The following is a 26,957-nucleotide window of genomic DNA, read 5'->3' as shown; positions in this document are numbered from 1 at the left end:
AAGACATTGAGGAAAACCTTTGAATTCCCTTGCATCATTTAACATGATTTGCATTACTTTTGTTATCTTATAGACCTGCATCTACATCACTGAAGTACCCCCACCTCTGTCCCTGTCTTTTGTTAGCATTAGCTTATAGACCTGTATCTACATCACTGAACTACCCCCTCCTCTGTCCCTATCTTTTGTTAGCATTAGCTTATAGACCTGTATCTACATCATCACTGAAGTACCCCCACCTCTGTCCCTGTCTTTTGTTAGCATTAGCTTATAGATCTGTATCAACATCACTGAACTACCCCCTCCTCTGTCCCTATCGTCTGTTAGCATTAGCTTATAGACCTGTATGTAAATCCTCACTGAACTACCCCCACCTCTGTCCCTGTCTTTTGTTAGCATTAGCTTATAGACCTGTATGTAAATCCTCACTGAACTACACCCATCTCTGTCCCTATCTAAGTTACATACATAGGAGTACTTGCCAGTTTCTTTCTTTAAACAATTGGGGCCAAAGCCCTGAGAACCATTGATAGTAACAAGGGAGTGTATGTTGCTTGATACATTCATTTTCAGCTAGTGTACAATACAATGTCAATTGAATATTGAACATAAAGGATACCTTAAAACAATCATCTCACTATTTGGTATGGTGGGAGTTATTTTAATGATTTGAAGTGACAACCAACTGAAGTAGGACTGAAGCACTGAGACTGGAGTGAATGCTGACACACCTCCTTTGGCCGCCATTCCTTCCAGTTCTCTGCTGCTAATGACTGGAACGAACTGCAAAAATCTCTGAAGCTGGAGACTCTTATCTCCCTCACTAACTTTAAGCATCAGTTGTCAGAGCAGCTTACCGATCACTGCACCTGTACACAGCCCATTCTGTAATTAGCCCACCCAACTACCTCATCCCCATATTGTTATTTATTTTGCTCATGTGCACCCCAGTATCTCTATTTGCACATCATCTTCTGCATATCTATCATTCCAGTGTTAATACTAATTGTAATTATTTTGCACTATGGCCTATTTATTGCCTTACCTCCATAACTTACTACATTTGCACACACTGTATATATCTTTTCTATTGTGTTATTGACTGTATGTTTTGTTTATCCCATGTGTAACTCTGTGTTGTTGTTGTTTTTATCGCACTGCTTTGCTTTATCTTGGCCAGGTCGCAGTTGTAAATGAGAACTTGTTCTCAACTGGCTTACCTGGTTAAATAAAGGTGAAATAAATAAACTTCAGATAGCTGTTTCTGAGCACTAATGAAATCATACAACTTTTTTTCCTCCATTGATAGAAATCTCTTAAGACAACAAGAGAAGCCAACCCACAAATATGTGTAAAGAATCATGAATGTTTTCTAACTCTTTATTACATATTTAGAAACTATAGAATCTGTAAACAAATGAATAACAATGTATATCAATTTATATATATTAACTGTACGTATAAACCCATTATAATTCATTTTAAGTGTACCTTGATGAAGCAATGCATAAAACAGCTCAGAGTAAAGACAAGAAGAGACAAAACTAAAAGATTTACTCACCTATCTGAAGACGATCAGTGATCAGACAGGACAGTACTGTGGAACTCTGTCACAGCGCCAGTGTACAGTATATGAGACTCACACCTTGAATTTCCCTTGAATTACCCAAGAAGGCTGTACATGTCCAGACAGATGCAAATCCAGGGAAATAGAGTGCCACTAAAGCAACAGTGAGACCAGGTTATGCTATTGTGACTCTCTGATGTAGTGTATGATTTGCCCAACATTATTTTACCCAATATAGTCTAGTTTTGACATATTGTAGATTAACCTGGCAACCATAAATATATCTGAAAGCTAATAGGACCACTATATTCCTTTATTGGTATGTTTTTAAATAGTATACAATATACTTTACTTGTCCATTTACATGGAAATTCATTTTGTGAATTCAACATACAAACATAAACAATACACCATAGTAACACAATATGGAAAACACCGGAAAGATAATAGTTAGACGCATATTCAGTCAATAGTTTTTTCCCCCTCATCAATCTACACACAATACCCCATACTGGCAAAGTAAAACTAAAACAAAAGAATAACTGAAATATCACATTTACATAAGTATTCAAACCCTTTATTCAGTACTTTGTTGAAGCACCTTTAGCAGCAATTACAGCCTCGAGTCTTCTTGGGAATGACGCTACAAGCTTGGCACACGTGTATTTGGGGAGTTTCTCCCATTCTTCACTGCAGATCCTCTCAAGCTCTGTCAGGTTGGATAGGGAGCATCGCTGCACAGCTATTTTCAGGTCTCTCCAGAGATGTTCGATCGGGTTCAAGTCCGGGCTCTGGCTGGGCCACTCAAGGACATTCAGAGACTTGTCCTGAAGCCACTCCTGCGTTGTCTTGGATGTGTGCTTAGGGTCGTTGTCCTGTTGGAAGGTGAACCTCGCCCCATTCTGAGGTCCGGAGCGCTCTGGAGCAGGTTTTCATCAAGGATCGATCTGTACTTTGCTCTGTTCATCTTTCCTTCGATCCTGACCAGTCTCCCAGTCCCTGATGCTGAACCCCCCCCAGCATGACGCTGCCACCATCATGCTTCACCGTAGGGAGAGTGCCAGGTTTCCTCCAGCCGTCACGCTTGGCATTCAGGCCAAAGAGTTCAAACTTGGTTTCATCAGACCAGAGAATTGTGTTTCTCATGGTCGGAGTCCTTTAGGTGCCTTTTGGCAAACTCCAAGCAGGCTGTCATGTGCCTTTTACTGAGGAGTGGCTTCCGTCTGGCCACTCTACCGTAAAGGCCTGATTGGTGGAGTGCTGCAGAGATGGTTGTCCTTCTGGAAGGTTCTCCCATCTACACAGAGGAACTGTGTCAGAGTGACCATCGGGTTCTTGGTCACCTCCCTGACCAAGGCCCTTCTCCCCCGATTGCTCAGTTTGGCCTTGTGGACAGCTCCAGAAAGAGTGTTGGTGGTTCCAAACGTCTTCCATTTAAGAACAATGGAAGCCATTGGGTTCTTGGGGACCTTCAATGCTGCAGAAATGTTTTGGTACCCTTCCCCAGATCTGTGCCTCGACACAATCCTGTCTCGGATCTCTATGGACAATTCCTTCGACATCATGGCTTGGTTTTTGCTCTGACGTTCACTGTCAACTGTGGAACCTTATATAGACAGGTGTTTGCCTTTCCAAATCATGTCCAATCAATTTAATTTACCACAGGTGAACTCCAATCAAGTTGTAGAAACATCTCAAGGATGATCAATGGAAACAGGATGCACCTGAGCTCAATTTCGAGTCTCATAGCAAAGGGTCTGAATACTTATGTAAATAAGGTATTTCTGTTTTTTGTTTTATTTGATAAATTAGCTAAAAGTTATAAAAACCTGTTTTTGCATCATTATTATGGGGTATTGTGTGTAGATTTATGCTGAAAAAAATATATTTAATCAATTTTAGAATAAGGCTTTAATGTAACAAACAAAAAGTAAAGTGGTCTGAATACTTTCCGACTGCACTGTAACTAGTAGGATAGTACATCACACCCTGTGGATTAATTTCTAATATTATTAGTAGGATAGTACATTACACCTGGTGGATTAATTTATAATATAACCAGTAGGATAGTACATCACACCTGGTGGATTAATTACTAATATAACTAGTAGGATAGTACATCAGACATTGTGTAATAACCCTAACCCTCTAATATAACTAGTAGGATAGTTAACCCTCCACCAGGGGGCAGTATGATAATCTGTGAAACTGAATTTCACACAGCATAAAGTAGATCATTCCGAAAAGTTTTAATTTTCTATACAGGCACAGGAGTCTCCCTGGGGAGTCTCCTGTGTTGGGGTCTGATCCTCTGTTGTGTTGGGGCCGGACCCTTTCCCAGTGAGCCAGCTACAGGTCCCAGGTGGGAGACGGAACGTCTTGAACAGGTTGGTCCTGAAGGATTTACAGAGGAAGAAGTAGATGAGAGGGTCCAGACAGACGTTCATGGCTGACATCCACAAGGTGATCTTTTTAGAGATCCGTAAGGTGGCCTTAGTGCAGCTGGTCGTTGAGGTAACCTGAAGCTGGGTGTAAGGGATACGTACGGCGTGGTATGGGCCGAAACACACCAGGAAAACCACCAGAACCAAAAACACCCTCACTTTGGTTTTATGCCTCCCCTCGTCATTGCTGCTTCCTGATTTCCTGTATGATTGAACAACTTTTCTCGCTATGCATATGTAACAGAAACAAATAAGAACAAACACCATCCAGAAGATCGCGCTGTTGAAAATGACCACGCCTCTGTGAAAAGCCTGTCCTGCATCGCTCTTCATTTTCATACAGTATTCTTTAGTCTTGTTTGTGGGAACCTGATTGGTCAGGATCATGGTTGGAATGACATTAGTGGCCAACAGCACCACCCAGATGGAAGCAGACAGCACTTTGCCGAAGACCAGGTTCTGACCCAACAACCTGCCACAGGGCCTGACGATCTTGAAGAAGCGGTCCAGACTGATGAGGCCCAGTAGAATGATGCTCATGTACATACAGAGGTAGAAAATAACATCAGAGTAGCGACAGGTAAAGGCCTTCAGAGTCAGAGGAGCACTGGGCAGGATAGTGGCTGCTTTGAGAGGGATGGTCAGGGTCATGAGAAGGTCAGTGACCACAAGGTTCTTCAGATACACCATGAAGGTGGACGTTGAGCGAAGTTGCATGCAGACCAAGACTGCTAACCCATTGATGATGAGGGCTGGGATGAACAACAGGAAGTAGAGACTTGATATAGCCATATTTATGGTATCTTCATTATAACCACAGTCCAGTGGAGGGGGGAAGTGATGCCATTGTGGCTACTAGTTTTGAGGAATCTGCAAATGAGGTTAGCAAGAAAAATTATTAAAATAATAATTAATTCATAGATTAAAGGGGAAATCTGCATTGGTACATAAATTTTTGGAATTTTGAATAAATGATATGTAGCCATTGCTTCTTGAAGAATATAATTTAAGAATATAAATGGATCATGTGCTTATTTCAACTATCATACCCCAAGAAGAAATAATTGGAAAAGCAACAATCATAGCAAAATATCAACTTAATTCTTATCAAAACATCATTTCACATCCAATTAATGTTATCTGAAATGACAAAATTACCAAAACAGACTGCTATTTTACCAAAATGACCGATTAACCTCAATTCCATATGTTAATAATCTAACATATGGAATTGTTTTAAGATGGTCATACCATGGATCATTTAGCTATTTGATTTGGAATTTTAGGATGCCTTTAGGTATAGAAAAATACATAGAAAAGTTATTTGATAAAATATTGAATCTGGCCTTTCCTATTATAGCCCACGCATTGAATAACACATTCATAAATGTCAAAAAAGACAGTAAAAAAAATTAATCATAAGAAATAAGGTTTTGAAGTGTCTGTCCTATATGTAGGAAGTTTAGGAAATATTGTAGTTTTTTTTGGACACATATTTAACCCCCTTATTTTTGTTAGCACAAAACTACCTCCATACTTCCATTCATTTGCATGGGTTACCTTCCGACGAGTCCCGTGAAACTTGTGGGGGTCATAGAGCAAAACGGAGAACATCGTGTTCAAGAGAGTCTCCCCTTTCCACAGGGTGGTTTGTAGCCCAAATGGTTTGGACGCTACAGACAGAAGTTGGCATATCTCAGAGCCGACTAGGTGAAAAATCTGTTGAACACTTAACCCTAATTGATCTTAACCCTAACCCCTCTGATCCAAGATGGCGTAGTAGTGCAGTTCTGTTTTTGTCGTGTGTCTGTAAATAGCCTGTAAATACCCTGTTTTTTTGTATTTTTCGTACATATTTCACTATCAGACTTTTCATCCTTCTACAAAATATACTTTCTGCAACCCGCCTCACTCAATGTGGAACGGATTCTATTATTGACTTACCTTTTATCTAGAATCTCCAGTTGAAACTAGCTAGCCAGCTAACTAGCTACTTGCTATTAGCCACAGTTAGCGGTATTTCACCGAGAACATTGGATTTTTTTTCTGCGGGATTAATTGAATCACTGGACATTAATCACCGGATATTCGCCAGTCTGCACAGCGCGTTATCGACCCAGAACATATCAGTTTTTCTGCCGGAATCACTGAATCACTGGACCTTTAACTCCGGATTCATCGCTACCAGCTAGCTGCAACAAAATGGACGCTGTGGTCTGGTAATCATCCTGAGCTAGGCCCATCTCCCGGCTATCTACCTCTCTGTCAACCGGACGGGACCACCTAGTGTTGACACGGAGCCCCGCCCGATCCTACACGACTGGTCTGCCGACGAAATCGTCTGATGTGGTTACGACGTCGACCATGAAGATTCCATCTGCTAGCCCCGGCCCGCTAGCACACGCTAGCCGTGGCCTCTTACTCGCTAGTGCTTTAGCAGCCTCCGAACTATCCTATTGCTGTTCACCGGACCTTATGATAAGTCAGCTATACAGCTGATGTCTGCTGGACTGTTCCTTTTTACGGTACTACATCCTGTTTATGTTTAGCCTCAGCCCAAACATGGTTAGCTTATTGTTGTTTCGGTTATTTCTAATTGTACTATTTCACTGTAGATCCCCCAGCCAAGCTAAACCTGCCTTAGATAGCTCCTTTGTCCCACCCCCCATACACGCGGAGACCGACTCAATTGATGCCTCCAGTGATGCTATCTCTTTCATTGTTACCCAACGCTTAGGTTTACCTCCACTTTACTCATATCCTTCCATATCCTTGTCTGTACATAATGCCCTGAATCTTTTCTACAACACCCGGAAATCTGCCCCCCTTTATTCTATGTACCCAACGCACTAGAAGACCAGTTCTTAAAGCCTTTAGCCGTATCCTTATTCTAGTCCTCCTCTGTTCCTCTGGTGATGTAGAGGCTAACCCAGGCCCTGCAGCCCTCAGTATCACTCCTACTCCCCAGGCGCTATCATTTGCTGACTTCTGTAATCGCAAAAGTCTTGGTTTCTTGCACGTAAATATCAGAAGTCTACTTCCTAAGTTTGAGTTATTCACTGCGTTAGCACACTCCGCCAACCCTGATGTTCTAGCAGTGTCTGAATCCTGGCTCAGGAAGGCCACCAAAAATTCTGAAATTTCCATCCCCAACTATAACATTTTCCGTCTAGATAGAACTGCCAAAGGGGGGTGGAGTTGCAATCTACTGTAAAGATAGCCTGCAGAGCTCTATCATACTATCCAGGTCTGTGCCCAAACAGTTTGAGCTTCTACTTCTAAAAATCCACCTTTCCAGAAATAAGTCTCTCACTGTTGCCGCTTGCTACAGACCCCCTCAGCCCCCCAGCTGTGCCCTGGACACCATATGTGAATTGATTGCCCCCATTTATCCTCAGAGTTCGTACTGCTTGGTGACCTAAATTGGGATATGCTTAATACCCCGGCCATCCTACAATCCAAACTAGATGCCCTCAACCTCACGCAAATTATCAACGAACCTACCAGGTACAACCCTAAATCCGTAAACATGGGTACCCTCATAGATATCATCCTGACTAACATACCCTCTAAATACACCTCAGCTGTCTTCAACCAGGATCTCAGCGATCACTGCCTTATTGCCTGCGTCCGTAACGGGTCCACGGTCAAACGAACACCCCTCATCACTGTCAAACGCTCCCTAAAACACTTTAGCGAGCAGGCCTTCCTAATTGACCTGGCCCAGGTATCCTGGATGGATATAGATCTCATTCCGTCAGTAGAGGATGCCTGGTTGTTCCTTAAAAGTAATTTCCTCTCAATCTTAAATAAACATGCCCCATTCAAAAATACAGAACTAAGAACCGATATAGCCCCTGGTTCTCCTCAGACTTGACTGCCCTTGACCAGCACAAAAACATCCTGTGGCATACTGCATTAGCATCAAATAGCCCCCGCTGATATGCAACTTTTCAGGGAAGTTAGGAACCAATATACACACGCAGTCAGGAAAGCAAAGGCTAACTTTTTCAAACAGAAATTTGCATCCTGTAGCACTAACTCCAAAAAGTTTTGGGACACTGTAAAGTCCATGGAGAATAAGAGCACTTCCTCCCAGTTGCCCACTGCACTGAGGCTAGGAAACACTATCACCACCGATAAATCTACAATAATCGAGAATTTCAACAAGCATTTTGCTACAGCTGGCCATGCTTTCCATCTGGCTACCACTACCCCGGCCACCAACTCTGCACCCTCCGCTGCAACTTGCCCATGCCCCCCGCTTCTCCTTCACACAAATTCAGACAGCTGATGTTTTGAAAGCGCTGCAAAATCTGGACCCCTACAAATCAGCTGGGCTAGACAATCTGGACCCTTTCTTTCTAAAACTAGCCGCCGAAATTGTCGCAACCCCTATTACTAGTCTGTTCAACCTCTCTTTCATAACGTCTGAGATCCCCAGAGATTGGAAAGCTGCCGCGGTCATCCCCCTCTTCAAAGGGGGTGACACTCTAGATCCAAACTGCTACAGACCTATATCCATCCTGCCCTGCCTTTCGAAAGTATTTGAAAGCCAAGTTAACAAACAGATCACCGACCATTTCGAATACCACCGTACCTTCTCCGCTATGCAATCCGGTTTCCGAGCTGGTCATGGGTGCACTTCAGCCACGCTCAAGGTCCTAAACGATATTATAACCGCAATTGATAATAGACAGTACTGTGCAGCCGACTTCATCGACCTGGCCAAGGCTTTTGACTCTGTCAACCACCGCATTCTTATTGGCAGACTAAATAGCCTTGGTTTCTCAAATGACTGCCTCGCCTGGTTCACCAACTACTTCTTAGATAGAGTTCAGTGTGTCAAATCGGAGGGCCTGTTGTCTGGACCTATGGCAGTCTCTATGGGGGTGCCACAGGGTTCAATTCTTGGGCCGACACTTTTCTCCGTGTATATCAATGATGTCGCTCTTGCTGCTGGTGACTCTCAGATCCACCTCTACGCAGACGACACCATTTTGCATACATCTGGCCCCTCATTGGACACTGTGTTAACAAACCTCCAAACGAGCTTCAATGCCATACAACACTCCTTCAGTAGCCTCCAACTGCTCTTAAACACTAGTAAAACTAAATGCATGCTTTTCAATCGAACGCTGCTGGTACCCGCCCACCCGACTAGAATCACCACTCTCGACGGGTCTGACCTAGAGTATGTGGACAACTACAAATACCTAGGTGTCTGGTTAGACTGTAAACTCTCCTTCCAGACTCACATAAAGAATCTCCAATCCAAAGTTAAATCTAGAATCGGCTTCCTATTTCGCAACAAAGCCTCCTTCACTCATGCTGCCAAACATGCCCTGGTAAAACTGACTATCCTACCGATCCTTGACTTCGGCGATGTCATTTACAAAATAGCCTCCAACACTCTACTCAGCAAATTGGATGTAGTCTATCACAGTGCCATCCGTTTTGTCTCCAAAGCCCCATACACTACCCACCACTGTGACCTGTACGCTCTTGTTGGCTGGTCCTCACTACATGTTCGTCGTCAAACCCACTGGCTCCAGGCCATCTATAAATCACTGCTAGGCAAATCCCCGCCTTATCTTAGCTCATTGGTCACCATAGCAGTACCCACCCGTAGTCTGCGCTCCAGCAGGTATATCTCACTGGTCATTCCCAAAGCCAACACCTCCTTTGGCCGGCATTCCTTCCAGTTCTCTGCTGCCAATGACTGGAACGAATTGCAAAAATCTCTGAAGCTGGAGACTCTTATCTCCCTCACTAACTTTAAGCATCAGTTGTCAGAGCACCTTACCGATCACTGCACCTGTACACAGCCCATCTGAAATTAGCCCACCCAACTACCTCATCCCTATATTGTTATTTATTTTGCTCTTTTGCACCCCAGTATCTCTATTTGCACATAATCTCTTGCACATCTATCATTCCAGTGTTAATACTATTGTAATTATTTTGCACTATAGCCTATTTATTGCCTTACCTCCATAACTTGCTACATTTGCACACACTGTATATATATTTTCTGTTGTATTTTTGACTTTATGTTTTTTTACCCCATATGTAACTCTGTGTTGTTTTTATTGCACTGCTTTGCTTTATCTTGGCCAGGTCGCAGTTGTAAATGAGAACCTGTTCTCAACTGGCTTACCTGGTTAAATAAAGGTGAAATAAAAATTTTAAAAATTGCTCCTGTAAGTCGCTCTGGATAAGAGCTTCTAAATGACTAAAATGTAAATGTAACTATTCTAGTAAAACCTTGTTAATGTTACTTCAATAGACGTGTATGGATAATTAGCATATTCTGTAAATTGAAAATATGAATTTTTCCTTCATATAATGTGCAGTTCTTTTTCAAAGTACAATCCACATTAGTATTGAAAAGCTAATTTACTGTCATTTTTATTATAGTATCATTTAGTTTTCAGAATTTTTAAGAAAATATGAATGTCATATTTATGTGGTAAAAATGACTGCCATGTAGTCCTTTCCTGCAGTCAATGACCAAAAGCGCCCTCTGGGTGGAATGCTATAAATATTTTTCATAATTTTATAATTAATAAAGATTAAAAAAATAAAACAAGACGAAAATCCGGTGTTTCTATGTCAAACAATTTTGTCATATTTCAGTCTTCTGTGATGCATATAAAGTCTAATATTGGGATGCAAACTCAAAATTCAAAACATTTAAACTCTATATCTGACATGGTACAGGTGTCTTCTTTTTTTAAAGCCCATAACCATGTGTGTGAGGTGTATATTTTGTTTCAAAGTAGATTTGTTTAAGACTACCAAGAATCTGCAGTAAAATGTTTTAAACGGGCAGTACACAACATTTTGAAATATACTTAAATGTATTAAGAAAATGTCATTTAATTCACTTCAAAAAGTGATTGTGAGAGTCGTTGACCAAAATATGTCTTTGTTATCTTTATTTACTTACCCCACAGACAGCATCTCTGCTAGTGAAACGATGGGAGTGGTAGGGGCTATCGTAGCATGCTTTAAAAAAATGCACAACTTTTCTATGCCACTTCAAACAAAATGGTATAGCACCCAAAATATCACAACATGTTGTCCATATAGAATATTGGAGGTCATACAACGGGTGGGTCTAATCCTGGATGCTGATTGGTTAAAACCGCATTCCAGCCGTTGTCTATTCCATAAGTTACCACTGGCTAAGGCTATGATGTTGAAATGCCTATTTACTCTGTTCCATCTCACGGCGCAATCCACTGTCTCATCTGCCCAGCCGTGCAATTTATAAACTTGATCTCCACTGTAAAAATCATTTCAAAATGAAAATCTGAAATGTCTTGAGTCAATAAGTATTCAACCCCTTTGTTATGGCAAGCCTAAATAAGTTCATGAGTAAAAATTTGCTTAACAAGTCACATAAGTTGCATGGACTCATTGCCAAAATCCCAAAGTACCCCTTTAAAAAGTCAAAAAAAAATTGATATACCAAACACTAAATTGCCCCTTTAATGTTTTTTAAATTAAAAATATAAATTTGACTCCACGATATGGTTCATTTTCATTGTGTGAATTAATAGTTTATGGTTATTGCAAAATACAATTGAAAGCATAAAAGTCTTATGATTGTGATTCATAAAGTTCACAATAAACTTTTCTTAAAATAATTCAAAGCTTATTATTTCTGTGTCAAAGGCATCCTTTTGTCAGATTTGGGATATTTGTGTACAATCTTTGTAATCAGAGAACAGCGTATTTACATTGTTCCATACAGTTCAAAACAGTGAAAATATTATTTAAGAAAATAAAATGTATAGGATGTGTTATTAGAAATAAATAAAGTAAAGAAACTCACCGGTAAAGTTGTGAAAAACAATCTTTGCATGGAGGAATGTCAGTACGATATCTATGCTTACAAGTGAGATACGTTACTGCGATGTATCGGGACTGTTTTTGCTACGTCACCTAATACACTTCCTGGATATCAGGAAGTGGTAAGATAAGAGCTAACGCACAGGGTCAGTTATCAGTATCTTCATCTTTTGGCACAACTGAAAAAAGCTGCCCTTGTTTGTCAGACTTCTTATAATATAACAATATCATGCCATTTAGCGGACACTTTTATCCAAAGTGACTTACAGTCATGCATGCATGCATATAAATATATGTTATGTTTGGGTGGCCCAGGAATCAAACCCACATTCCTGGCGTTGCAAGAGCCATGTTCTACCAACTGAGCCATATGATAGAATTGTTGTTTTCATGAATGGTTCACTGCTGCTGATAGCATACGCACATGCTAGAAAATATTTAGATTTCACTACTTTATGCCGCATAGAAAAGTTATCCTGTACATTATTGGCGTAAGTACTCCGCCATGGTTACACATAATTACAGGGGAAGTACAAGTCTCTTATTTCAGTTCCTAAAGCCTAAAGAAATGATGAGTTCAAAGCTGAATGCCAATATAGGGAACTAAGCTGTTATGAGAGAGACCTGAGGTGATTTCCTTTGGCATGAGGTTATGGTGACATTTACATTTTAGTCATTTAGCAGACGCTCTTATCCAGAGTGACTTACAGTTAGTGAGTGCATACATTTTTCATACTGGCCCCCCGTGGGAATCGAACCCACAACCCTGGCATTGCTAGCGCCATGCTCTACCAACTGAGCTACAGGAGGCCAATTTAGAGAGGGTTATGACATTCTATTAACTGTTACAGACTGGTGTTACAGACTGGTGTTACAGACTGGTGTTATAGACTGGTGTTACAGACTGGTGTTACAGACTGGTGTTACAGACTGGTGTTACAGACTGGTGTTATAGACTGGTGTTACAGACTGGTGTTACAGACTGGTGTTACAGACTGGTGTTACAGACTGGTGTTACAGACTGGTGTTATAGACTGGTGTTACAGACTGGTGTTACAGACTGGTGTTACAGACTGGTGTTACAGACTGGTGTTATAGACTGGTGTTACAGACTGGTGTTACAGACTGGTGTTACAGACTGGTGTTACAGACTGGTGTTACAGACTGGTGTTACAGACTGGTGTTATAGACTGGTGTTACAGACTGGTGTTACAGACTGGTACAGCTGTCTGCATATTATTATAATTATCACTGGCCTTTGCAGAGTTCCTACTCTTGTCGCTCATTGGAAGGTCCCATTAATTCTTCACATCGCCCAGACAGAGCTTCAATCAACACACAGTTCAGTTCCATCAACCTTCCAGGAGACGGCAGTATGATCCTCTGTGAAACATTCATCAGACCACAATACATAGAAGTCCTCCAATCAAACCCACATTCCTGGCGTTGCAAGAGCCATGTTCTACCAACTGAGCCATATGATAGAATTGTTGTTTTCATGAATGGTTCACTGCTGCTGATAGCATCTGCACATGCTAATTCTTCCTACAGTGGCCTTTATTCGGCAGGTTAGGGAGGTTATGTATGTTTGTCATATTCTAATGGGATGTTGCTGTTTTTGGTTCTCGAACTAATTGTTATTTAAAACAACTTTTTTTCCTCCATTGATAGACATCTCTTAAGACAACAAGAGAAGCCAACCCACAAATCTGTGTAAAGAATCATGAATGTTTTATAACTCTTTATTACATATTTAGAAACTATAGAATCTGTAAACAAATGAATAACAATGTATAACAATTTATATATATTAACTATACTTATACCCATTATAATTCATTTTAATGTACCTTGATGAAGCAATGCATAAAACAGCTCAGAGTAAAGATAAGAAGAGACAAAACTAAAAGATTTACTCACCTATCTGAAGACGATCAGTGATCAGACAGGACAGTACTGTGGAACTCTGTCACAGCGCCAGTGTACAGTATATGAGACTCACACCTTGAATTTCCCTTGAATTACCCAAGAAGGCTGTACATGTCCAGACAGATGCAAATCCAGGGAAATAGAGTGCCACTAAAGCAACAGTGAGACCAGGTTATGCTATTGTGACTCTCTGATGTAGTGTATGATTTGCCCAACATTATTTGACCCAAAATAGTCTCGTTTTGACATATTGTAGATTAACCTGGCAACCAGAAATATATCTGAAAGCTAATAGGACCACTATATTCCTTTATTGGTATGTTTTTAAATAGTATACAATATACTTTACTTGTCCATTTACATGGAAATTCATTTTGTGAATTCAACATACAAACAAACATAAACAATACACCATAGTAACACAATATGGAAAACACCGGAAAGCTAACAGTTAGCCTAATGCACACATATTCAGTCCCTGCGGCCTATTGTCCGACCATGCATTGGTACTATATCCAGTAAACCATCATCACCATAATCATCGTCACTACAAACATCATAAAACAAGATTATGCATTCTGTATGGTCTCTTCTCTTGGTGTAAATGTATGGACTTCAGTAGTACATCATACCCTGTGGATTCATTTCTAATATACAGTGCTTTCGGAAAGTATTCAGACCCCTTGACTTTTTTGACATTCTGTTACTTTACAACCTTATTTGAAAATGGATTGAATTGTTTTCCCCCCCTCATCAATCTACACACAATACCAAATACTGGCAAAGTAAAACAAAAACAAAAGAATAACTGAAATATCACATTTACATAAGTATTCAAATCCTTTATTCAGTACTTTGTTGAAGCACCTTTAGCAGCGATTACAGCCTCGAGTCTTCTTGGGAATGACGCTACAAGCTTGGCACACCTGTATTTGGGGAGTTTCTCCCATTCTTCACTGCAGATCCTCTCAAGCTCTGTCAGGTTGGATGGGGAGCATCGCTGCACAGCTATTTTCAGGTCTCTCCAGAGATGTTCGATCGGGTTCAAGTCCGGGCTCTGGCTGGGCCACTCAAGGACATTCAGAGACTTGTCCTGAAGCCACTCCTGCGTTGTCTTGGATGTGTGCTTAGGGTCGTTGTCCTGTTGGAAGGTGAACCTCGCCCCATTCTGAGGTCCGGAGCGCTCTGGAGCAGGTTTTCATCAAGGATCGATCTGTACTTTGCTCTGTTCATCTTTCCTTCGATCCTGACCAGTCTCCCAGTCCCTGATGCTGAACCCCCCCCCCAGCATGACGCTGCCACCATCATGCTTCACCGTAGGGAGAGTGCCAGGTTTCCTCCAGCCGTCACGCTTGGCATTCAGGCCAAAGAGTTCAAACTTGGTTTCATCAGACCAGAGAATTGTGTTTCTCATGGTCGGAGTCCTTTAGGTGCCTTTTGGCAAACTCCAAGTGGGCTGTCATGTGCCTTTTACTGAGGAGTGGCTTCCGTCTGGCCACTCTACCGTAAAGGCCTGATTGGTGGAGTGCTGCAGAGATGGTCGTCCTTCTCGAAGGTTCTCTCATCTTGATAGAATAATTATTAATGTCTAATTATTACACCCTGAAACTGTGTGAAATGTGTTAGAATGTCTGAGTGGAGGACCAGTAAAGACTATGACATTGAGCTACTATTTAGCAATGTGAGTAAGAGTTAGACCAGACAACAAAGGACAAGGAGAGATGTCCTACAGACAACTGAGAAACCAAGATAAAGGGGCCTCCCAGTTTAGGGAGGAGAGAGACTGTTAGGCTTTTTAAGGAGTATGCAGGATATTGTGAGGACGGCGGTGTGTGTATGTGTGTGTGTGTGTATGTATGTATGTGTGTGTGTGTATGTGTGTGTGTGTGTGTGTGTGTGTGTATGTATGTATGTGTTTGTGTATGTATGTGTGTGTGAAAACTACAGCCCGCCTAAAGTGGGGAGGGATTTTTGTATGACGTGTGAGTATAAAAGATGGACTCTGAAATTGTGATGGCAGAATTCTCAATGAATAAATCTCTGACTATGCAGACCGGGACTCTGTCCGTTTCTTAAATCCAAAATACTTACAACCTTTTGGGAGACGCACAGAGACACTGAAATAGTTTGTTAAATAATTCACATAACACATCTCCACAGAGGAACTCTGGAGCTCTGTCAGAGTGACCATCGGGTTCTTGGTCACCTCCCTGACCAAGGCCCTTCTCCCCCGATTGCTCAGTTTGGCCTTGTGGAAAGCTCCAGAAAGAGTGTTGGTGGTTCCAAACATCTTCCATTTAAGAACGATGGAAGCCATTGGGTTCTTGGGGACCTTCAATGCTGCAGAAATGTTTTGGTACCCTTCCCCAGATCTGTGCCTCGACACAATCCTGTCTCGGAGCTCTATGGACAATTCCTTCGACATCATGGCTTGGTTTTTGCTCTGACATTCACTGTCAACTGTGGAACCTTATATAGACAGGTGTTTGCCTTTCCAAATCATGTCCAATCAATTTAATTTACCACAGGTGAACTCCAATCAAGTTGTAGAAACATCTCAAGGATGATCAATGGAAACAGGATGCACCTGAGCTCAATTTTGAGTCTCATAACAAAGGGTCTGAATACTTATGTAAATAAGGTATTTCTGTTTTTTGTTTTATTTGATAAATTAGCAAAAAGTTATAAAAACCTGTTTTTGCATCATCATTATGGGGTATTGTGTGTAGATTTATGCTGAAAAAAATATATTTAATCAATTTTAGAATAAGGCTTTAATGTAACAAACAAAAAGTAAAGTGGTCTGAATACTTTCCGACTGCACTGTAACTAGTAGGATACTACATCACACCCTGTGGATTAATTTCTAATATAACTAGTAGGATAGTACATCACACCCTGTGGATTAATTTCATATAACTAGTAGTCTCATACACCCTGTGGATTAATTTCTAATATTACTAGTAGGATACTCATACCCCTGTGGATTAATTTCTATATTACTAGTAGGTACATCACACCTGGTGGATTAATTTATAATATAACCAGTAGGATAGTACATCACACCCATATAGTATCAGACATTGTGTAATAACCCTAACCCTCTAATATAACTAGTAGGATAGTTAACCCTCCACCAGGGGGCAGTATGATAATCTGTGAAACAGACCTTCACACAGCATAAAGTAGATCATTCCAAAGAGTTTTAATTTTCTATACAGGCACAGGAGTCTCCCTGGGGAGTCTCCTGTGTTGGGGTCTGATCCTCTGTTGTGTTGGGGCTGGACCCTTTCCCAGTTAGCCAGCTACAGGTCCCAGGTGGGAGACGGAACGTCTTGAACAGGTTGGTCCTGAATGATTTACAGAGGAAGAAGTAGATGAGAGGGTCCAGACAGACGTTCATGGCTGACATCCACAAGGTGATCTTTTTAGAGATCCGTAAGGTGGCCTTAGTGCAGCTGGTCGTTGAGGTAACCTGAAGCCGGGTGTAGGGGACACGTACGGCGTGGTATGGGCCGAAACACACCAGGAAAACCACCAGAACCAAAAACACCCTCACTTTGGTTTTATGCCTCCCCTCGTCATTGCTGCTTCCTGATTTCCTGTATGATTGAACAACTTTTCTCGCTATGCATATGTAACAGAAACAAATAAGAACAAACACCATCCAGAAGATCACACTGCTGAATATGACCACGCCTCTGTGAAAAGCCTGTCCTGCCTCGCTCTTCATTTCCATACAGTATTCATTAGTTTTATTTGTGGGAACCTGATTGGTCAGGATCATGGTTGGAATGACATTAGTGGCCAACAGCACCACCCAGATGGAAGCAGACAGCACTTTGCCGAAGACCAGGTTCTGACCCAACAACATGCCACAGGGCCTGACGATCTTGAAGAAGCGGTCCAGACTGATGAGGCCCAGTAGAATGATGCTCATGTACATACAGAGGTAGAAAATAACATCAGAGTAGCGACAGGTAAAGGCCTTCAGAGTCAGAGGAGCACTGGGCAGGATAGTGGCTGCTTTGAGAGGGATGGTCAGGGTCATGAGAAGGTCAGTGACCACAAGGTTCTTCAAATACACCATGAAGGTGGACGTTGAGCGAAGTTGCATGCAGACCAAGACTGCTACCCCATTGATGATAAGGGCTGGGATGAACAACAGGAAGTAGAGACTTGATATAGCCATATTTATGGTATCTTCATTAAAGCCACAGTCCAGTGGAGGGGGAAGTGATGCCATTGTGGCTACTAGTTTTGAGGAATCTGCAAATGAGGTTAGCAAGAAAAATGATTAAAATAATAATTAATTTATAGATTAAAGGGGAAATCTGCATTGGTACATCCATTTTTGGAATTTTGAATAAATGATATGTAGCCATTGCTTCTTGAAGAATATAATTTAAGAATATAAATGGATCATGTGCTTATTTCAACTATCATACCCCAAGAAGAAATAATTGGAAAAGCAACAATCATAGCAAAATATCAACTTAATTCTTATCAAAACATCATTTCACATCCAATTAATGTTATCTGAAATGACAAAATTACCAAAACAGACTGCTATTTTACCAAAATGACCGTTAACCTCAATTCCATATGTTAATAATCTAACATATGGAATTGTTTTATGATGGTCATACCATGGATCATTTAGCTATTTGATTTGGAATTTTAGGATGCCTTTAGGTATAAAAAAATACATAGAAAAGTTATTTGATAAAATATTGAATCTGGCCTTTCCTATTATAGCCCACGCATTGAATAACACATTCATAAATGTCAAAAAAGACAGTAAAAAAAATTAATCATAAGAAATAAGGTTTTGAAGTGTCTGTCCTATATGTAGGAAGTTTAGGAAATATTGTAGTTTTTTTGGACACATATTTAACCCCTTATTTTTGTTAGCACAAAACTACCTCCATACTTCCATTCATTTGCATGGGTTACCTTCCGACGAGTCCCGTGAAACTTGTGGGGGTCATAGAGCAAAACGGAGAACATCGTGTTCAAGAGAGTCTCCCCTTTCCACAGGGTGGTTTGTAGCCCAAACGGTTTGGACGCTACAGACAGAAGTTGGCATATCTCAGAGCCGACTAGGTGAAAAATCTGTTGAACACTTAACCCTAATTGATCTTAACCCTAACCCCTCTGATCCAAGATGGCGTAGTAGTGCAGTTCTGTTTTTGTTGTGTGTCTGTAAATAGCCTGTAAATACCCTGTTTTTTTTAATTTTTCGTACATATTTCATTATCAGACTTTTCATCCTTCTACAAAATATACTTTCTGCAACCCGCCTCACTCAATGTGGAACGGATTCTATTATTGACTTACCTTTTATCTAGAATCTCCAGTTGAAACTAGCTAGCCAGCTAACTAGCTACTTGCTATTAGCCACAGTTAGCGGTATTTCACCCAGAACATTGGATTTTTTTTCTGCGGGATTAATTGAATCACTGGACATTAATCACCGGATATTCGGCCAGTCTGCACAGCGCGTTATCGACCCAGAACATATCAGTTTTTCTGCCGGAATCACTGAATCACTGGACCTTTAACTCCGGATTCATCGCTACCAGCTAGCTGCAACAAAATGGACGCTGTGGTCTGGCTAATCATCCTGAGCTAGGCCCATCTCCCTGCTATCTACCTCTCTGTCAACCGGACGGGACCACCTAGTGTTGACACGGAGCCCCGCTGATCCTACACGACTGGTCTGCCGACGAAATCGTCTGATGTGGTTACGACGTCGACCATGAAGATTCCATCTGCTAGCCCCGGCCCGCTAGCACACGCTAGCCGTGGCCTCTTACTCGCTAGTGCTTTAGCAGCCTCCGAACTATCCTATTGCTGTTCACCGGACCTTATGATAACTCAGCTATACAGCTGATGTCTGCTGGACTGTTCCTTTTTACGGTACTACATCCTGTTTATGTTTAGCCTCAGCCCAAACATGGTTAGCTTATTGTTGTTTCGGTTATTTCACTGTAGATCCCCCAGCCCAGCTAAACCTGCCTTAGATAGCTCCTTTGTCCCACCCCCCATACACGCGGAGACCGACTCAATTGATGCCTCCAGTGATGCTATCTCTTTCATTGTTACCCAACGCTTAGGTTTACCTCCACTTTACTCATATCCTTCCATATCCTTGTCTGTACATAATGCCCTGAATCTTTTCTACAACACCCGGAAATCTGCCCCCTTTATTCTATGTACCCAACGCACTAGAAGACCAGTTCTTAAAGCCTTTAGCCGTATCCTTATTCTAGTCCTCCTCTGTTCCTCTGGTGATGTAGAGGCTAACCCAGGCCCTGCAGCCCTCAGTATCACTCCTACTCCCCAGGCGCTATCATTTGCTGACTTCTGTAATCGCAAAAGTCTTGGTTTCTTGCACGTAAATATCAGAAGTCTACTTCCTAAGTTTGAGTTATTCACTGCGTTAGCACACTCCGCCAACCCTGATGTTCTAGCAGTGTCTGAATCCTGGCTCAGGAAGGCCACCAAAAATTCTGAAATTTCCATCCCCAACTATAACATTTTCCGTCTAGATAGAACTGCCAAAGGGGGGTGGAGTTGCAATCTACTGTAGAGATAGCCTGCAGAGCTCTATCATACTATCCAGGTCTGTGCCCAAACAGTTTGAGCTTCTACTTCTAAAAATCCACCTTTCCAGAAATAAGTCTCTCACTGTTGCCGCTTGCTACAGACCCCCTCAGCCCCCAGCTGTGCCCTGGACACCATATGTGAATTGATTGCCCCCATTTATCCTCAGAGTTCGTACTGCTTGGTGACCTAAATTGGGATATGCTTAATACCCCGGCCATCCTACAATCCAAACTAGATGCCCTCAACCTCACGCAAATTATCAACGAACCTACCAGGTACAACCCTAAATCCGTAAACATGGGTACCCTCATAGATATCATCCTGACTAACATACCCTCTAAATACACCTCAGCTGTCTTCAACCAGGATCTCAGCGATCACTGCCTTATTGCCTGCGTCCGTAACGGGTCCGCGGTCAAACGACCACCCCTCATCACTGTCAAACGCTCCCTAAAACACTTTAGCGAGCAGGCCTTCCTAATTGACCTGGCCCAGGTATCCTGGATGGATATAGATCTCATTCCGTCAGTAGAGGATGCCTGGTTGTTCCTTAAAAGTAATTTCCTCTCAATCTTAAATAAACATGCCCCATTCAAAAATACAGAACTAAGAACCGATATAGCCCCTGGTTCTCCTCAGACTTGACTGCCCTTGACCAGCACAAAAACATCCTGTGGCGTACTGCATTAGCATCAAATAGCCCCCGCGATATGCAACTTTTCAGGGAAGTTAGGAACCAATATACACACGCAGTCAGGAAAGCAAAGGCTAACTTTTTCAAACAGAAATTTGCATCCTGTAGCACTAACTCCAAAAAGTTTTGGGACACTGTAAAGTCCATGGAGAATAAGAGCACTTCCTCCCAGTTGCCCACTGCACTGAGGCTAGGAAACACTATCACCACCGATAAATCTACAATAATCGAGAATTTCAACAAGCATTTTGCTACAGCTGGCCATGCTTTCCATCTGACTACCACTACCCCGGCCACCAACTCTGCACCCTCCGCTGCAACTTGCCCATGCCCCCCCCGCTTCTCCTTCACACAAATTCAGACAGCTGATGTTTTGAAAGCGCTGCAAAATCTGGACCCCTACAAATCAGCTGGGCTAGACAATCTGGACCCTTTCTTTCTAAAACTAGCCGCCGAAACTGTCGCAACCCCTATTACTAGTCTGTTCAACCTCTCTTTCATAACGTCTGAGATCCCCAGAGATTGGAAAGCTGCCGCGGTCATCCCCCTCTTCAAAGGGGGTGACACTCTAGATCCAAACTGCTACAGACCTATATCCATCCTGCCCTGCCTTTCGAAAGTATTTGAAAGCCAAGTTAACAAACAGATCACCGACCATTTCGAATACCACCGTACCTTCTCCGCTATGCAATCCGGTTTCCAAGCTGGTCATGGGTGCACTTCAGCCACGCTCAAGGTCCTAAACGATATTATAACCGCAATTGATAATAGACAGTACTGTGCAGCCGTCTTCAGCGACCTGGCCAAGGCTTTTGACTCTGTCAACCACCGCATTCTTATTGGCAGACTAAATAGCCTTGGTTTCTCAAATGACTGCCTCGCCTGGTTCACCAACTACTTCTCAGATAGAGTTCAGTGTGTCAAATCGGAGGGCCTGTTGTCTGGACCTATGGCAGTCTCTATGGGGGTGCCAAAGGGTTCAATTCTTGGGCCGACACTTTTCTCCGTGTATATCAATGATGTCGCTCTTGCTGCTGGTGACTCTCAGATCCACCTCTACGCAGACGACACCATTTTGCATACATCTGGCCCCTCATTGGACACTGTGTTAACAAACCTCCAAACGAGCTTCAATGCCATACAACACTCCTTCAGTAGCCTCCAACTGCTCTTAAACACTAGTAAAACTAAATGCATGCTTTTCAATCGAACGCTGCTGGTACCCGCCCACCCGACTAGAATCACCACTCTCGACGGGTCTGACCTAGAGTATGTGGACAACTACAAATACCTAGGTGTCTGGTTAGACTGTAAACTCTCCTTCCAGACTCACATAAAGAATCTCCAATCCAAAGTTAAATCTAGAATCGGCTTCCTATTTCGCAACAAAGCCTCCTTCACTCATGCTGCCAAACATGCCCTCGTAAAACTGACTATCCTACCGATCCTTGACTTCGGCGATGTCATTTACAAAATAGCCTCCAACACTCTACTCAGCAAATTGGATGTAGTCTATCACAGTGCCATCCGTTTTGTCTCCAAAGCCCCATACACTACCCACCACTGTGACCTGTACGCTCTTGTTGGCTGGTCCTCACTACATGTTCGTCGTCAAACCCACTGGCTCCAGGCCATCTATAAATCACTGCTAGGCAAATCCCTGCCTTATCTTAGCTCATTGGTCACCATAGCAGTACCCACCCGTAGTCTGCGCTCCAGCAGGTATATCTCACTGGTCATTCCCAAAGCCAACACCTCCTTTGGCCGCCATTCCTTCCAGTTCTCTGCTGCCAATGACTGGAACGAATTGCAAAAATCTCTGAAGCTGGAGACTCTTATCTCCCTCACTAACTTTAAGCATCAGTTGTCAGAGCACCTTACCGATCACTGCACCTGTACACAGCCCATCTGAAATTAGCCCACCCAACTACCTCATCCCTATATTGTTATTTATTTTGCTCTTTTGCACCCCAGTATCTCTATTTGCACATAATCTCTTGCACATCTAGCATTCCAGTGTTAATACTATTGTAATTATTTTGCACTATAGCCTATTTATTGCCTTACCTCCATAACTTGCTACATTTGCACACACTGTATATATATTTTCTGTTGTATTTTTGACTTTATGTTTTTTTACCCCATATGTAACTCTGTGTTGTTTTTATTGCACTGCTTTGCTTTATCTTGGCCAGGTCGCAGTTGTAAATGAGAACCTGTTCTCAACTGGCTTACCTGGTTAAATAAAGGTGAAATAAAATTTAAAAAAATTGCTCCTGTAAGTCGCTCTGGATAAGAGCTTCTAAATGACTAAAATGTAAATGTAACTATTCTAGTAAAACCTTGTTAATGTTACTTCAATAGACGTGTATGGATAATTAGCATATTCTGTAAAATGAAAATATGAATTTTTCCTTCATATAATGTGCAGTTCTTTTTCAAAGTACAATCCACATTAGTATTGAAAAGCTAATTTACTGTCATTTTTATTATAGTATAATTTAGTTTTCAGAATTTTGAAGAAAATATGAAAGTCATATTTATGTGGTAAAAATGACTGCCATGTAGTCCTTTCCTGCAGTCAATGACCAAAAGCGCCCTCTGGGTGGAATGCTATAAATATTTTTCATAATTTTATAATTAATAAAGATTAGAAAAAATAAAACAAGACGAAAATCCGGTGTTTCTATGTCAAACAATTTTGTCATATTTCAGTCTTCTGTGAAATGGTATAGCACCCAAAATATCATAACAAGTTGTCCATATAGAATATTGGAGGTCATACAACGGGTGGGTCTAATCCTGGATGCTGATTGGTTAAAACCGCATTCCTGCCGGTGTCTATTCCACAAGTTACCACTGGCTAAGGCTATGATGTTGAAATACCTATTTACTCTGTTCAATCTCACGGCCCAATCCACTGTCTCATCAGCCCAGCCAGGCAATTTATAAACTTGATCTCCACTGTAAAAATCATTTTAAAATGAAAAGCTGAAATGTCTTGAGTCAATAAGTATTCAACCCCTTTGTTATGGCAAGCCTAAATAAGTTCATGAGTAAATATTTGCTTAACAAGTCACATAAGTTGCATGGACTCATTGCCAAAATCCCAAAGTACCCCTTTAAAAAGTCAAAAAAATTGATATACCAAACACAAATTGCCCCTTTAATGTTTTTTTTAATTAAAAATATAGATTTGACTCCACGATATGGTTCATTTTCATTGTGTGAATTAATAGTTTATGGCTATTGCAAAATACAATTGAAAGCATAAAAGTCTTATGATTGTGATTCATAAAGTTCACAAGAAACTTTTCTCAAAATAATTCAAAGCTTATTATTTCTGTGTCAAAGGCATCCTTTTGTCAGATTTGGGATATTTGCGTACAATCTTTGTAATCAGAGAATAGCGTATTTACATTGTTCCATACAGTTCAAAACAGTGAAAATATTATTTAAGAAAATAAAATGTCTAGGATGTGTTATTATAAATAAATAAAGTAAAGAAACTCACCAGTGAAGTTGTGAAAAACAATCTTTGCATGGAGGAATGTCACTACGATATCTATGCTTACAAGTGAGATACGTTACTGCGATGTATCGCGACTGTTTTTGCTACCTAATACACTTCCTGGATATCAGGAAGTGGTAAGATAAGAGCTAACGCACAGGGTCAGTTATCAGTATCTTCATCTTTTGGCACAACTGAAAAAAGCTGCCCTTGTTTGTCAGACTTCTTATAATATAACAATATCATGCCATTTAGCGGACACTTTTATCCAAAGTGACTTACAGTCATGCATGCATATAAATATATGTTATGTTTGGGTGGCCCAGGAATCAAACCCACATTCCTGGCGTTGCAAGAGCCATGTTCTACCAACTGAGCCATATGATAGAATTGTTGTTTTCATTAATGGTTCACTGCTGCTGATAGCATCTGCACATGCTAGAAAATATTTAGATTTCACTACTTTATGCCGCATAGAAAAGTTATCCTGTACATTATTGGCGGAAGTACTCCGCCATGGTTACACATTATTATAGGGGAAGTACAGTGGGGAAAAAAAGTATTTAGTCAGCCACCAATTGTGCAAGTTCTCCTACTTAAAAAGATGAGAGGCCTGTAATTTTCATCATAGGTACACGTCAACTATGACAGACAAAATGAGAAAAAAAATCAAGAAAATCACATTGTAGGATTTTTTATGAATTTATTTGCAAATTATGGTGGAAAATAAGTATTTGGTCAATAACAAAAGTTTCTCAATACTTTGTTATATACCCTTTCTTGGCAATGACACAGGTCAAACGTTTTCTGTAAGTCTTCACAAGGTTTTCACAGACTGTTGCTGGTATTTTGGCCCATTCCTCCATGCAGATCTCCTCTAGAGCAGTGATGTTTTGGGGCTGTCGCTGGGAAACACGGACTTTCAACTCCCTCCAAAGATTTTCTATGGGGTTGAGATCTGGAGACTGGCTAGGCCACTCCAGGACCTTGAAATGCTTCTTACGAAGCCACTCCTTCGTTGCCCGGGCGGTGTGATTGGGATCATTGTCATGCTGAAAGACCCAGCCACGTTTCACCTTCAATGCCCTTGCTGATGGAAGGAGGTTTTCACTCAAAATCTCACGATACATGGCCCCATTCATTCTTTCCTTTACACGGATCAGTCGTCCTGGTCCCTTTGCAGAAAAACAGCCCCAAAGCATGATGTTTCCACCCCCATGCTTCACAGTAGGTATGGTGTTCTTGTCCTCCAAACACGACGAGTTGAGTTTTTACCAAAAAGTTCTATTTTGGTTTCATCTGACCATATGACATTCTCCCAATCCTCTTCTGGATCATCCAAATGCACTCTAGCAAACTTCAGACGGGCCTGGACATGTACTGGCTTAAGCAGGGGGACACGTCTGGCACTGCAGGATTTGAGTCCCTGGCGGCGTAGTGTGTTACTGATGGTAGGCTTTGTTACTTTGGTCCCAGCTCTCTGCAGGTCATTCACTAGGTCCCCCCGTGTGGTTCTGGGATTTTTGCTCACCGTTCTTGTGATCGTTTTGACCCCACGGGGTGAGATCTTGCGTGGAGCCCCAGATCGAGGGAGATTATCAGTGGTCTTGTATGTCTTCCATTTCCTAATAATTGCTCCCACAGTTGATTTCTTCAAACCAAGCTGCTTACCTATTGCAGATTCAGTCTTCCCAGCCTGGTGCAGGTCTACAATTTTGTTTCTGGTGTCCTTTGACAGCTCTTTGGTCTTGGCCATAGTGGAGTTTGGAGTGAGACTGTTTGAGGTTGTGGACAGGTGTCTTTTATACTGATAACAAGTTCAAACAGGTGCCATTAATACAGGTAACGAGTGGAGGACAGAGGAGCCTCTTAAAGAAGAAGTTACAGGTCTGTGAGAGCCAGAAATCTTGCTTGTTTGTAGGTGACCAAATACTTATTTTCCACCATAATTTGCAAATAAATTCATAAAAAATCCTACAATGTGATTTTCTTGATATTTTTTCTCTCAATTTGTCTGTCATAGTTGACATGTACCTATGATGAAAATTACAGGCCTCTCTCATCTTTTTAAGTGGGAGAACTTGCACAATTGGTGGCTGACTAAATGCTTTTTTTCCCCACTGTACATGTCTCTTATTTCAGTTCCTAAAGCCTAAAGAAATTATGAGTTCAAAGCTGAATGCCAATATAGGGAACTAAGCTGTTATGAGAGAGACCTGAGGTGATTTCCTTTGGCATGAGGTTATGGTGACATTTACATTTTAGTCATTTAGCAGACACTCTTATCCAGAGTGACTTACAGTTAGTGAGTGCATACATATTTCATACCCGTGGGAATCG

General features: G+C 41.5%; 2 protein-coding genes and 1 non-coding gene across 3 annotated transcripts; all 3 read right to left on the bottom strand.

Annotated features, from left to right (window-relative positions):
• Window positions 1–3,719: 3,719 nt before the first annotated feature.
• On the bottom strand, window positions 3,720–4,803 carry LOC123483476 (P2Y purinoceptor 13-like). The gene has a single exon (XM_045213628.1). The coding sequence runs from the start codon at window positions 4,801–4,803 to the stop codon at window positions 3,817–3,819; it is 987 nt and encodes a 328-aa protein (XP_045069563.1). The 3' UTR covers window positions 3,720–3,816.
• A 7,804-nt stretch (window positions 4,804–12,607) lies between these two features.
• trnaa-agc lies at window positions 12,608–12,683 on the bottom strand. The gene has a single exon. It is a non-coding gene; the product is annotated as a tRNA-Ala (tRNA).
• Window positions 12,684–17,005: 4,322 nt separating this feature from the next.
• Window positions 17,006–17,992, bottom strand: LOC123483475 (P2Y purinoceptor 13-like). The gene has a single exon (XM_045213627.1). The coding sequence runs from the start codon at window positions 17,990–17,992 to the stop codon at window positions 17,006–17,008; it is 987 nt and encodes a 328-aa protein (XP_045069562.1).
• Between the last annotated feature and the right edge of the window lie 8,965 nt (window positions 17,993–26,957).

The sequence above is a fragment of the Coregonus clupeaformis genome, unplaced genomic scaffold (assembly GCF_020615455.1).
Source record: "Coregonus clupeaformis isolate EN_2021a unplaced genomic scaffold, ASM2061545v1 scaf0131, whole genome shotgun sequence".
Lineage (NCBI taxonomy): Eukaryota > Metazoa > Chordata > Actinopteri > Salmoniformes > Salmonidae > Coregonus > Coregonus clupeaformis.
This window is presented reverse-complemented; position numbering and strand designations above follow the sequence as displayed.

Bases quoted from the DNA above. Each gene is read 5' to 3' on its own strand.
- LOC123483476 (XM_045213628.1), bottom strand. From the start codon at position 4,803: ATGGCTATATCAAGTCTCTACTTCCTGTTGTTCATCCCAGCCCTCATC.
- LOC123483475 (XM_045213627.1), bottom strand. From the start codon at position 17,992: ATGGCTATATCAAGTCTCTACTTCCTGTTGTTCATCCCAGCCCTTATC.